The sequence below is a fragment of the Enhydra lutris genome, unplaced genomic scaffold, assembly GCF_002288905.1.
Source record: "Enhydra lutris kenyoni isolate GAN:26980312 unplaced genomic scaffold, ASM228890v2 scaffoldscaffold22, whole genome shotgun sequence".
NCBI classification, from domain to species: Eukaryota; Metazoa; Chordata; class Mammalia; order Carnivora; family Mustelidae; genus Enhydra; species Enhydra lutris.
The window spans coordinates 2,776,021-2,789,642 of NW_019154106.1; the positions used below are offsets into that span (position 1 = coordinate 2,776,021).

At 60.9% G+C, this 13,622-nt stretch overlaps 1 protein-coding gene across 1 annotated transcript in view; it reads left to right on the top strand.

The window, feature by feature from the left end:
- Positions 1 to 13,622, top strand: part of LOC111150006 (SH3 and multiple ankyrin repeat domains 2) — a 397,663-nt gene that overhangs the window by 33,205 nt on the left and 350,836 nt on the right. The window contains exons 5-7 of the mRNA XM_022507316.1: positions 354 to 505; positions 1,494 to 1,661; positions 9,986 to 10,102. Of these exons, the coding sequence (XP_022363024.1) occupies positions 354 to 505; positions 1,494 to 1,661; positions 9,986 to 10,102 (437 nt within the window). The remainder of the gene's footprint in view (positions 1 to 353; positions 506 to 1,493; positions 1,662 to 9,985; positions 10,103 to 13,622) is intronic.

The following is a 13,622-nucleotide window of genomic DNA, read 5'->3' on the forward strand; positions in this document are numbered from 1 at the left end:
ATCTGCCTTTCAGACCTTTAACTGCAGCCCTAGTGGTCACTGTTCCCGCCGGGAAGCCTATGGATGGCGTTGTGGGATTCTGTGTCTTTGGGATGCGGGCAGCGAGGACAGCTTATCAGACCCACTGCCGACAAAGCAATAATTTGGAAACTCAGTCTCTGCCCCCATTTTGATTTGCATGTGACCCCAAGGGTCACCACCATTGTCCCCGTTGAGGCCGTGCTACCCGCGTGGATACTGGGGTCGGTTCTTCAGTGTCACTCAGATTTTGCACTTGACCTCATCGTGAGCTGTGTGCCTTGGCCATCTCCCCTGGTGCACATCCTGATCTTGCGTGTGTTTGGGTCCCACAGAGACCCCGCTGACCTTAGCCGCTCAGCTGGATGAGCCTGCGGAGGTGATCAAAGCTCTCAGAAACGGCGGCGCCCACCTGGACTTCCGCGCCAGAGATGGGATGACCGCCCTGCACAAAGCCGCCCGAACCAGGAACCAAGTAGCCCTGAAGGTACATTCTGCAGCCCGTTCACCGGGGGGGCCCCTCCCTGTCCAATCCCCGGCATCTGTGCCTGTTCCCGTCCCACAATGGCCACCCGAGCTGACCCTGAATTGTGTTCCCACTGGGGTTTGGACGTCCAGGGGGGGCCCCCGACCCTCTCTTCTGGAGAATCTTGAATTTGATGTTTATAAAAGGTCGTCTGTGCATCTGGCTCAGTCAGAGGCTTGCGTTTGGGGCCAGGAAGGGCAGTGCTGAAGCACTCCCCCACTTCCCCGGGAGGAGGCTGCAAACCCAGAGCCAGCCTCACTGCCGCCAGCATCCCCCTCACTGGGTCTCTGGAAGCCCATTGGGGGGTGCTTTCACCCCTCATCCTCCCCACGACCCCTCTGCATACTTTACCTGTCCTGGCCCCACGTGTGGGGGGCCCCCAAGAGCCCTGGCAGGGAGGGAGGGGAACCTGCTGTTGGGGACTGATCCCCAGGCAATGCTGCTCTCAGAAGTCTTGGATTTCTCGAGTTCCCATCAGCTGCCCCTTGTCCGCTGGTTCCGTCCGAAATCCAGAGTTCGTGACAGCGTTCCCGTTGTGCTGCCCTCAGGATGCGTGCTGAGATGGTTTTATGCTGTTTTCAGGTTGGGTAGTACACCTTTTCCCTTTTCTGCAAAGGCCGCCCTGCCTTTGTAGCTCTCCACCAGTACATGGGGGTCAGCAGGGCACAGCAGGTCCCCATGTGCCCCGGCACATGTCTGCAGACCCATCTCCTGACCCCCCAATGCACGCGCATCCCGCTTGCCTGGGTGCCATGTCCTTCTTCAGGGCCAGAAACCTCACCACCGGATGCTGGCATCTGCCTCACTCCAGGAGGCCCAGGAAACCTGCGGCAGCAAGGGCCTGCTCAGCCTCAGCCTGCAGGAGCGTGACCCCGACCCCCACGCTTCATTCTTGATGCACTTTGCAAAAGGGGTCATGAGACCCACGTCCGGCGCTCTTGTTTTCCAGACCCTTTTGGAGCTGGGAGCATCCCCGGATTACAAAGACAGCTACGGCCTCACACCGCTGTACCACACCGCGATCGTGGGTGGGGACCCCTACTGCTGCGAGCTGTTGCTCCACGAGCACGCCGCCGTGTGCTGCAGGGACGAGAACGGCTGGCAGGAGATCCACCAGGTGCGCACACGGCCGACGCATGCCTCCCTTAACCCTTCCCCACAGCCCACACCCGCCCGTCCAGCCTTCTCTTCTGCCCACGCGGCTTCTGAAACGCTGGGATTCGTCGCCAGCATTTAAAAGCAGGGATATTTACCTAGAAATACACGTTTCTGACCTTGTGAAGACATCGGAAAGTCAGGCATCCTGTTGCATTTCTGTAGGGTAGTAATCATCTGGAGTTGTGGGGTGGGTGTGCCCTTCGTGGGACCTGGGCGCTCACCGCGCGTCCAGCATCTCCGGGGCCAGCAGAGCTTGGCGCTGCGTGCTTTGTGCACACAGGTGACCGGGGTGATGCCTGACTTCTGAGCACAGGTGACCCGCTGTGTGCCCGATTTCTGAAACCAGTGGCTCAGTGTGGTGCCCAATTTCCACGCACAGGACACAGGTTTCCCTGACCCCACCTGATACCGGTGGGGTCCAGGAGTGTCAGCTGCTGTCCTGTAAAGAAAGGACCCACCTGCGGGCTCAGGTGTAGCGTCCTTAATGCACCCCCAGCAGGGGAGGCTGTTGTGGTCCCAGAAGCAGGCACAGCTGCGGTGGGCGGGGCCGCGGGCAGGAAGTGCCCCGCCTCTCTCCTGTCCTGCCGTCCTATTGGCTGAGCCGTGTGTGAGCCAGCCAACCAGGGAGCCCGGTGGTGCGGGAGGCCAGGTCAGGGTCTCCGCGCATAGGAGGGTGGCGGGGGGCGAGCAGACTGGGGTGTGGGTCCCAAAAGGCGAGGCGGAAAGGGCTGGAGCAGGCGGAGGCTCTGAACTGTTCTCCGGGTGGGCAGTGACACTCCCGGCTCTCCGGCCGCCGGTCCACTTCCCTCGGCCACTGTGGCCTCTCGCGCTCACCTGGTCTGGGAGGGGGCGTCCCCCACCTGTTGTGGTCGGCGGGCGCAGCCGCACGGAGGGGTCGCAGGCGGTCGTGGGGTGCAGGCAGGCCCTCCCCGCTTGGCCTTCTGCGTGCTGGGTCCGCCCTGACCCGTCAGCAGCCCTGCGGCCTGGAGGGGCGACCGCTTCCGCCCCGCTGGGTGAGCTCCTGGCGGCCCCCAGCCTACAGCCACGGTGGGACCCTCGGAGGAGTGAGGAGCGACCAGTGCCCTGGGGGTCTCCATTCGTTCCCCATGGAGTGGGTGTCTGGGCCTGCGGCGCCCTCGGGCCCTGGGAAGGCCCTCCTGTAAGTGCAGGGCTGAGGCGCCTCTGCGCGTCCTCCCTTCTCACTCTGCCCCCGGCGGCCGCACCTCCGTGTGCTTCCGGGTCCTTCCAGGGTCGTTTCCTGGCCTGTCCCAAACCTTGTTTTAAATACAGTGCAGGGACAGTGGAGGCAGCAGCCGCTGGAAAGAGGGTATGTTACTCACAGATCCTGGGAGGTGGACACACGGGCCATGGGGGACGCCCCGGGCTGGGTTGGGAGGCAGAAGACCCTGGGGGGAATGGGGCCAAGAGCCTTCCCTGTGATTTTTGTGGGATGGGACCGGCTGATGTGTGGCTAGTCTGGATAATGTCAGGGACACTGGGGCTCCGGGGCTGTCCCTGGGCTGGCCAGGGCAGGTGGGTCACGGCCGGAGAACGAGAGCCCGGGAAGGCAGGCAGGAGTGAGGGCTCTGTGTGGGCTGGTTTGCGTCTGAGAGTTGTCCTCTGGGCCAGTCCTGTGCTGTCGGAAGTGACTTGCCCGGGGAGGGGCAGATGTCCAGGCATCGGCAAGGCCCCAGACGCCAGGGTGTCAGAAATACAGAAGATAAGAACGCAGGCTTGCTAGAGATTTAACCCGGCGTCAGGGCCCAGCTTTGGAGAGTTCTCCTAGCTGGGTTCCCCCTCCTCCCACCCTCCACCAGCGGAGGCCGCCCGCCAGAGTCCCTTTCCTGTCTGGTGCCTGCGACGGTCTGGCCCCTGGCCGCCGTGAGATGAAGCATCGGTGTGCTGGGGCTTGGGGGGTTCCTGGCGGTCACCGCCCACGATGTGGGCTCCAGCCGTGATTTCTGGTCCCCGCGTGAGCCGGTTCCATGCCTGAGACCCCGAGCACGGCTTCCGAGCATGTGGGCACTGAGGCCACCAGACCTCTTGATCCCAGGGCCCCAGCCCCCTGGTGCTGAGTTTCAGCTTGGAGGCCATGGTGGGGGGTGGGGGGGGGCTCCCAGGGTTGAGCATCCTCTAACCGTTGCGCCCATCAGGGTCATGCCCTGCCCCCCGGTGGTTTCTTTTCCACCACGTCCTGGGAGGCCGGTTCCCTCCCTACCAGAGGGTCTCGATTATCTGGGTGGTCCCTGCCCCCGCAGCCCCACTGCCTGGTCTGCTGTGGCCGAGACTGGCTGTGAGGTGGTGGAGGTGGGCGCTACGCAGAGGTCAGCAGACTAGACCTCCTCCTCCGAGATTCTCGATACCCAGTCAGTCCCTGCTGTCCTGATCGGCCTTATTGGCCCCATCTTTCACACCTGGAGCCTCCGCAGCGGACACCTGCGGGCCACCAGGACTCAGACCAGGTGATGGGCCCAGAGCGGGGGCGGGGCGGGGTAATCTGCCCAAGGCCGCAGTCCACCCCCGCCCCACCCTCACCACCGCCTCCCAGCTTGCTTGTGAGCGGAAGCCGCCCCCTATGGGACACACGTTGCAGGGGGAGGAAACGAGGCAGGTTTTGCCAGAGCGAGCGGGAGAAGCACCGTGGAGCTCTGGGGTGTGCGATTCTCCGCCTCGGGTCTGTCCCTCAGCCTCACGCCCTGGCGTGGGCAGGGCTCCGTCCCAGCCGCCTGGCTCCGCGCCCTTGGAGGGGTCCTGCGCACCCACAGCCAGGCCTGCTCACGGTCTGGAGGTGGTTTCGTCCGCTTCCCCGCCGAGGCCAGGCCAGGTGCTGACGGGTGACGGGAGGCTGTCCTGATCCCACACGTGCTGCGCCGCGCCTGGGGACGCGCCCCTGCAGGCCGACTCTGGAAGCGCGTGTTTTTGTAGGCAGCTCCCCGCAGACTGTGACCCTAACTACTCCGCTCGGCCGCAGTGGGAAATTTGAGGAAACAGGAGAAAGTGACAAACACCCAGACACAGTCCCACAACCGAGAATATCAGGGGAAGGGGGGGGGATGGCTCATGCTCTCCCTGGCGCAGCCTGCGGGTTTGGCTGTGTTCGGTTATGGGAGGCTGAGCGCTCTGGAGAGGGTGGCTGCCCCCAGTCTGGGGACAGCTGCTCTGTGGAGGAACTGCCCTGGGGTCCCATGCGCCCTCATGCAGGTCGTGCTGTGTGACCAGCTCTGGGGCACCTCGGTCTCTCCCGCCCTCCTTCCCTCCCTCTCTGAACTCCTCTGACCGTGTTTCGGGGAGGGGGTTCCCCCCTCCTGTTGTCAGTCCAGTGTTCTTGGCCTGTGACTTAGCCATGCCCCTGCCGCCCTCCCCCTCGCCTGGCCGCACCTCTGCCCCCTCCTCTCCTGGCCACGCCCCGGTCGCAGTCATCCCCACCCAGCCGTGCCCCAGTCACTGTCTTGGTCCTCGTCCACTGAGTCGTGGCTGTCACCATCACAGAAGGCACACGACAGCCCTTCACTTTGCTCGCAGACCTTATAGGTCTCATCTAATTTCCTCAAGAATTCCTTTTTTTTTTTTCTTTTAAAGGTTTGGTTTATTTATTTGAGAGCGTGAGATCGTGAGCAGGGGTGAGGGGTAGAGGGAGAAGCAGACTCCCCGCTGAGCAGGGAGTACATGCTCCTGAACACGGTTGGCTGAAGGAGTTAGCTTTTAGATGGCGTGGACCCCGGGCTCAAAGTCGGGGTCTCCCCAGTGCCCTGGGATGCCCACCCTGTCCAGGGGAGCCTGGGACTCCCATGAGCACAGGTGTGAAGGGGGAGCCTCCGCAGGGAGGGGCAGTTGTAACCAGAGCAGGGGGAGGCTTCATGCGGAGTGAAGCGTCGAGGCCTGGCTGCCGCGAGAGGCTCGTGCTGTCTCAGGTTAGGAATGGTGGTGTTGCTGGCCTCGTGGGGCGGGACCGTCACACGTGCGCCTGGGGACAGCATGCCTATCGTGCTTGGACGCGGCACAGCACAGTCTGCGGCCATTGGTGTAGGAACCGCAGAACCTTGGCTGAGCCTGTCCCCGGATGCAGAAGCCATGGTTACCACATCTTTATAGATGAGCCCCCATCCCCCGGGTCGGAGAATCTGGGGTCCCCCAGCCGCCAGGTGGAGGGGTCAGAGCTTGCCGGCACACCTGCCTCTGGCTCCCACTCCGTACTGACCTGGGGCGGCAGATCTGTACCCCATGCCCCTGCCCCGCCCAGATGAGCCAGGAGTCCTTCAGGGAGGTAATCAGTGCATCCTTTTGCTGGGGCCTGCGGCGGGATTGAGGCCCACTGAGCCATCGTCTTTCTGAGCAGCCCTGATTCTCGGGGCTGAGAGGAGAGGAGGCTCGGGGAGGGGAGGGGTGAAGACCCCAGGCCAGGATGGCAGTCATACCACCTTCTCTCCATGGTTGGGGCCTGTGTTGTACCCCAGCAATGCCCGTGAAGTCTACAGGAGACATCGTAGATCCAGAAGTCAGGTTATAAAAGTGGGCTCCGTGGGGTAAGTGGCAGCTGTCACAGATGTCCAAAGACATCTCTCCTTTTGGAATTCGTAGCATGACACGTTTTATGTGTCATTTCAGGCTGAAACGTACAATCTGGTTGATCTGAACTGATCATATTGGTCTGTTTGGGCAGTTTTGACGAAATCCCACAGTCACGGGGCTCACACAGCAGATAAGAACTGTCCCCTGGTCCTGGAGGCTAAAGTCTGAGATGCAGGGGCGGGCAGGGCGGGTCCTCCCGAGGCCTCTCTCCTCGTGTGTGGACGGTCGTGCTCTCCCTGTGTCCCCATGGGGTCATCCCCCCATGTGTGCCTATGTCCTGATGTCCTCTTCTGTAAGGACACCGCTCACCCTGGATCAGGGCCACCCTGATGACCTCATGTTATGTTAATCATCTTTTCAAGGCCCCCATTTCCAGATACCCCAGTCCGCCATCCTTGGGGGAGGGGTAGGAGTCAGGGCTCCAACACAGGAATTTGGGAGGACATCGTGCAGCTCCCAGCCTTGGCCAGCACAGAACTGGCCACTTCCCAGTTGACCTGTCCTCCGCACACTCACTCGTACATTTCCCCGAGTCCCCTTTGGGCGGGCAGCAAGACCGCGACTGGCCTTTGAAAACTGTGGAACCCAGGGCCATGCGGCGGCCAGTGGCTCGAGTCAACCAAGCTGTGTGTGCGTGTGTTTGGGCGAGAGTGTCTCTGTGCTGCTGGGCACCTCACTTCCCGACCAGGAGGGGCTGAAACGACATATTGTTTTCAAATCGTTGTCTCCCGCTCCCATCATCAGCGCATGCTTCAGGAGACCTGCCCAAGCGTGGTGCGGGTTTAAATAGTTTGTTGGTGGCACGGAGCCAAGCAGAAGCATGTGCCGCTGTCTGCCGTGCCGTGCACTCCGCGTTGTCCCGAGTGCCTTGCACAACCTGGGGCACCTCTGAGCTTGCTGCCCCTTAGGGTAGTACGTGTGTCCCAGCAGGTGTCCAGCAGGTGGCAGTAATGTGCTGGAAGGAAAGCATTTGCTTTTCCCTCATTTCCACCAAATTACGGGGTTGGCTCCTGATGGCCGGTGTTTAGCATAGCTGGGATGAGCCCCAGATCTCACTGGGAAATTTCTCCAAACACATACGCCCAGGAGATTTGCGGGCAATAGGTGTGGAGTGGAGTCCCCCCACTCACGCATGTCTCCAGGAGCCCCTCATCGAGATGGTCAAGAGACAGGAGTGTAAGGGGTGCTGTGTGTCAGGTCTCGGCTCTCCGGCCTCTGACAGCCCTTCCAAGCTGTCTCTCGAAGGCCAGGACCCCCAGCCCCCATTTCAAGGGGAAATGGTTAGCATAGCTTATCTTGGGGCTGGACAAATTTCTTCCTTTGGTGAGCTTTGAGGTCTTTGTGTCAAACGAGGACTAGTTTCTCTATGTTGTAAAGGACTCTATCAGTTTTAAACTCAGGAATTTGCTGGAACACCAGAGAACCCCACATACATTCACTCAGAGACCACGTTCAAGTTTTGTCCCTCGTGCCAATAACGTCCCTTATACTGAAAGGATCCCCTCCGGGATCCTACACCGAAACCTTCCACTGGGGACCCCTGCAAAGACTACGGGGCAATGAGCTTGGAGATTTGGGTTGGGTCAGTATTTCTTCATGATGAGGTCTGGAGTGTGCATTTTGGTGGGAATATTGTTGGAGTGATCACGTAGGAATATCACATTCCTGGCATCCTGTTGGGGGGCACGTGGTGACCCCCACCTGTTACCAGTGATGTTCACTCCGACGGCCTGGCCAGGTGCAGTCTTGCCAGGCTTCTGTCTTTCCTTCTGTAATTGGGATTCTGTGGGGTCTCTGAGGCTGTTAAGTCCCTTTCCTCATTCCCCGTTCATGGGTGGGCCTGGCCCCCACTGGTGTTTCTTGCTGCAGAAATGGGGGGTTTCTTCTGCCCCCATCTTCTGGGGAGAGCCGATGAGTCCAGGCTCCTTTGATTTCAGGAACAGAAATCTCAACTCAAACTGCTATAAGGGGAAATAAAAGTTCTGCCCAGGCTTTGTGTCCTGAGGACTCCAGGCATGGCTGGAGCTCGGAGAGCCCTGTCATGGGCTGTGTGTGCGTTGGTCCTTGGCTCTGTGTCTGTCCCCCTCCCTTCCTTTCTCTCCCCTGTGCTCCTGCTCCTCTGCTCCTAGCCGCTCTGGGGTTCTGCAGGTTTCCCGCCAGCTGTCCTCGAAGACAGGGAGCTGTGAGCAGTTCCAGCCGGTGTTGCAGCCTCAGGGCCTTGGGGGAGCCCCCGCAGGCCCCCAGCCTGTGGCCTGGCACCGGTGGCAGAGGCCCATGGGCTGTGCCTGCGGAAGCAGTGGGGTGGGGCAGCCCCCCGACCTCTGAGAGCGGGTTGGGGGCCCCACAGGAAGCGCAGGCCCTGCTGCCACGGGAGAGGGAGGGCCGGTGGGCGAAAGCATCCGTATCGGGGGAACCACTGGCTTCGAGATTGAGTGAGCCTGCTCCATGGAGACGGGGCGCGGTGACGGGGGCTTCTGGGTTTTCTGTCAAGCTCATCCCAGTGACGGTTCTGGCATCTTCCCGGCCATCTTCCCTCGGTGAGGTGCCACGGCCCGCCCCCGTCATCCAGAAGGCATGGTCGTGAGAGCTGCCCACCCCGCCCCAGCTGGCTCGTTCCCTTCCTGCCGTGGGCCTCAGTGGCCGCCATGGGCCTCAGCGGTCAGCCCCGGCCTGTGGGTCAGGACCCGCTTCCTGGCCTGCCCATCTCCCATCCACGTTGTCACCACTCCCAGGGACCGTGGCCCTCCCACCGTCAGTGCTGCCCATCGCTGGCCGCATGCTGGCCTTTCCCGAGGTCAGGGGCTGCTTGGAACTGACTGCCCGCCCCGGGTCCTGGGCTGCTCTGGTAACCGCACAGTGTGCCCTGGACCCCGGCTGGAGCGGTCACAGCACGGGGCCTCCTGGCTCCCGGAGAGCTGCCGTCGGCGGGGCTGGCCTGGTGCCGGGCATCACGTGGGCCTTTTGGGGTCCCTTATTCTATGTGACTCTCACACTAACGTGGGGTTTGTGTCTACACATGGAAGACATGGGCTCACGGGGGAACGTTCTGGAAAACAGAAGGTCCATGACTTGGGTGCAGATGTCTACTTGATCCCAGAGACCTGCTTGTTAAGGAACAGCACATGTGACCCCCTTGAGGGCCTCGGGGAGGGAGAGCTCTCACTGTGGGGCTGCCTGCCCCCCACCTCCTGAGCGCTCCTGAGGGACCGGTTTACCTTTCGTAGCAACAGTGGGGCCTGGCCCTCGCCTGGAGGCCGGGCTTGGGCTCCCTTCCCTGGCCACCGCAGAGGCCGTATGCGCCCTTTCTGGCTGTTTTCATGCCCCACCCCCGGGGGGGAGGAGTTTCGATAAGTGGGGCCAGGGAGGGAGCATCCTGGTTTGCGTTTGGTGGGGTTGGCCACAGAGACCAGGGGGAAGTCAACACGTGTGTCCCTGGGCATTGGGTCCCCAGATGCAAACGAAAGGAGCACGGGGGCCTTTCGCAGACCTGCTGTCCGGGAGCCCAGACTAAGTCCTCGGTCCCGCCCCGGCGGCCCCCCGAGACTCAGGACACTGTGGGCGTGTCCGACACGGGGGTGGTCTGACACGGGGCCCTGGTCCGACACAGGGGTGGGCTGGGCTCGGCCTCTGTGGGTTCTGGGGAAGCGGCCGAGCGCACGTGGAGCTTGGAGACTCGTGTGTGCTGCCCACTGACCGCGTGGACTCTCGTTCCAGGCCTGCAGGTACGGCCACGTGCAGCACCTGGAGCACCTGCTCTTCTACGGGGCGGACATGGCGGCCCAGAACGCCTCGGGGAACACAGCCCTGCACATCTGCGCCCTCTACAACCAGGTCAGTGGGGGCACGCGGGTGGGCGCGCTCCCCTAACACCCTCCCTGGCCGTGAGGGTACCAGGGCTGGGACTGTGCCGAGGGCCCTGCAGGGTGCTGTCTGGGTCAGCACAGGTGCCCTCACGGAGCCCCACAGACGGTGCCAGAGGCTAGAGGCCAAGGTCAGGGTGCAGGCAGGTTCTGCTCCCAGGGAAAGCTCTTTCCCGGCTGTGGATGGCGCCTTCTGTCCATGTCCTTGCTTGCCTTGGTGAGACCAACAGCACCGTGCAGTCTCTTCTGACGAGGGCGCTGTCCCGTCAGGTCAGGGCCCCACCCTCACAACCTCACTGGACCCTCAACCCCTCCTCAAGGCCCATTTCCAAAATCGCTTGCCTTGGGGGTTCAGCCTTCCCACGGGAATCTCGGGGGCCACCTCCAGCCCCGAGCAAGCTGCCATCTTCAGCTGCTTCCTCGAGAATGGTTACCCTGTTGTAACAGAGAGGAAGCCGAGTCGCGGGGAAGAGAAGGGTGCCATCCCGGAGCCAGAGCTGGGCTGGAGACCCTGGTCTGCTCCCCTCCTGGGCCACCCCACCATGCTGTCCACCCCCAGAAGCGAGCTGGGGAGCTGGGGGTCCCCTCGTTCCCGCCATTCCCGGCTGCACAGGTAAACTCTGTCTGCCCCAGAGTGGGTGTGTGCAGGGATGTGCAGGACAGAGGGGCACGGGCGTGGCCGACGAGCCCCCGGGAGGGTTCCGGCACCTCGCCAGCCTTGCCCAGGACCAGCGTGCGGCAGAGGCAAATTGCCACCATTGCGTGTGCAAACACGCTCCCAATGGGCTTTTCCCCTTAGCTGCGGTGACACTCGACAGAAGCACAAACGATTTTAACCACTTTCACAAGGTAGTTCACTGCCATGAAGCATATTCGTGTTGCTTTGCGACCAGCGGTGCTTTCCTTCTAGGGCTTTCCATCTTCCCAGCGGACACTGTCCTGAGAAACATGGACTCCTTTCCCCCTCGAGCCCCTGGCTCCTGCTGTCCACCTTCTGTCCCCATCTAGGGATCACATCTGAGTGGGTTCCTGTGGCATTTGTCCTTTTGTGCCAAGGCAAGCTGGAGATGAGCGTGTTTGGTGTGCCCTGAGGGGTGGGATATGACCCCCCCCCCCGCCCGGCCTCCAGGAGTATGAATCCCCAATGGCTGGGGAGGACGGCGTGAGCACCCTGCTGGTCCCGCCGAGAGGCACAGCGGTGGGGCAGAGGACAGTGGGGAGGCTCATGGAGGCTGTGGGAAGGGCCCGGGGCTCCCTGGAGGTGGTGGGTTTCAGAATCCGCTTGGGGCAGGGGCGGGGAGAAGGGAGGGTCAGCGTCCTTGAGGCTCCAGGTCAAGATAACTCCCAGAGGCCAATATCAAAGGTGTTCTCTGCTCCAACTTTCTTTTCTTCTTGTCTCTCTGATTTCAAGGAGTCTGGAGGGTGGTGAGATCTGAACGCTATACTGAGCAGCTGAGCAGAAGGTGGGGGGCTCCCCTAACTGGAGGAACAGAGGGGAGATCTTCCCGGGGGTCCCCAAGCTATGTGCACTTTGCCTGTCTTCTCTGCAGTCGGCATCCTCTTTCCAGAACAAAACGCTGATGCTATCTTTTTGGGTGAAATCTTCAGCCTTTGTCTACACCTGAGTCCTTTCCCTGGCCCTTCCCAGACTGGATCCTTCCAGCCATGAAACCCTCTTTGCCGTAAATTCTTTGCCATAGAAAACTCCTATGCATCCTTCAAGACCCAACTCGGATATCCCACCCTTAGTCAAGCCTTCTCTCGATGAGCTCCTGAGAGCATTAGCTGTATGGTTAGCTCTGCAGCCTTTCGCTAGATAACCAGGGTGAACTGCCATTATTAGGCCGTGTCTGTTTTCCCTGTGGGCACCCTGTCCCCCAGACCCGGCTTGTCAGAGGCACAGATTGCCATCTCTTAGGGTCTCTTCTGGGGCTGGCACAGCAGAGCAGCTCAGCCCGAGGGGGTTGGAGGAGCGTTTCAGCAGGGCTCTAGGCTTCCTCCTTAATGCGAGTGTATCGGTGGGATTTGCGTGCAGCTGGGGCGGTGGGAGCTACATGGCGTTTTGGGGGGTATTTTGGTGGTTTTTTGAGCTTGGAGAGACCTAGCTGGGCTTCATTCGGAAAACACGCATCGTGAGACTTGGCTTTGGCTAGAAAAACATCTGTGCCGACAGGCGCTTCTTAATTGCTGTCTTAGAGGGAGGAACGTTCCTTAATTTTCCCCAGTAGATTTCAAGCATAATTTATCATGAATGAAAGAAAAAAAACCAGGAAAGAATGTTTTCTGTCACTTGAAATAATTGTGGATAAGACGGTCTTTGTGAGCGTTGGTGGGAATATTTTGTTAAGGAAGGTTCAGACCACCGGATACTCGTATTCTGGCTTGGTGACGGCCCGGTGTGACGGGCAGGGCGCGCCTGTCGCCCGCCCTCGGCTGGCGGCTTCGGGAACACCCTCCCCCATGGGCCTTGCAGTATTTCCTCCTAGGTATTTTCTTCCCCGAGCAGACATTTCCTGTAAAGGACGCGTATTGTTTTTGACTTTGTGGCCCATGTGGGCTTGTCAGGGCCACACCGCTCTGCCGCTGCAGCGTGAGCTCCGCCACAGACAGCACCGAGGTGAGTGAGGGTGGCCGTGTGCCAACAGGACTGCATCTGTAAAGCAGGCAGCGGGCTGAGTTAGGCTGCGGGACATACTTGGCCGAGGCTGGGTGGGGAATGCCGTGTCTGCATCCACCCTGGACATGTGGGGACAGACTCCCCGCTCCACCGCTGGGCAACTTGCTCCCTGTGTGCCAGCGAGCTCGGGTAGGCAGGGCAGAGCTGTCCCCTCTCTCCAGGGTCCCAGGATCTGCCTGCTGCTTCTCTGGGCTGTGTGACCGTCCTCTGCAGCATGGTGAACAACACAGTAAGGTCGGGTTCTAGGCCACAGGGAGCCCTGTCCTCTCCACGTCCAGCACACACTGCCCATTGTCCCTAGCCAGAGCCCTGTCCTCCCACGTCACCCATGGGTGGAACTCCTCTTTTGTGCACGTGTGCGTCAGGCGGCAGCAGCAGGCCAGGCTCTGCGCCTACCGGAGGAATCCCTTTGCAACTTCCAGAGGAAGGGGTGTCAGAAGGCACACATACAGGGCACTCTGGGAGATCCTCATGAGAAAGGCACTGCTCCAGGGGTGGGGATGCAGTGCGGTGAAGTCAGAACAGGATTCGGGGGAAGGTACAGCAGCAGGGAGGTGGGCTTGCAGCGCGGGGATGCATGGCAGTCCGGGCTCCACATGGCTGAGACCGTGACCTTGCTGTGTTGTCTGGGGCAAACTCTGGGACAGTGAATTCTCCCATCTATACCGTAGGCATAATTCTACCTAACTGCCAGGGTTGCTAAGAGGCTTAAAATAGAAAACAAACATACGGTGTGTCTGCCACACAGTGCATGCTTGGTAAAGGGTAGCAGTAATGGTGGTCATGGTGGTAGTAATAATGGTGGTGATGGTGA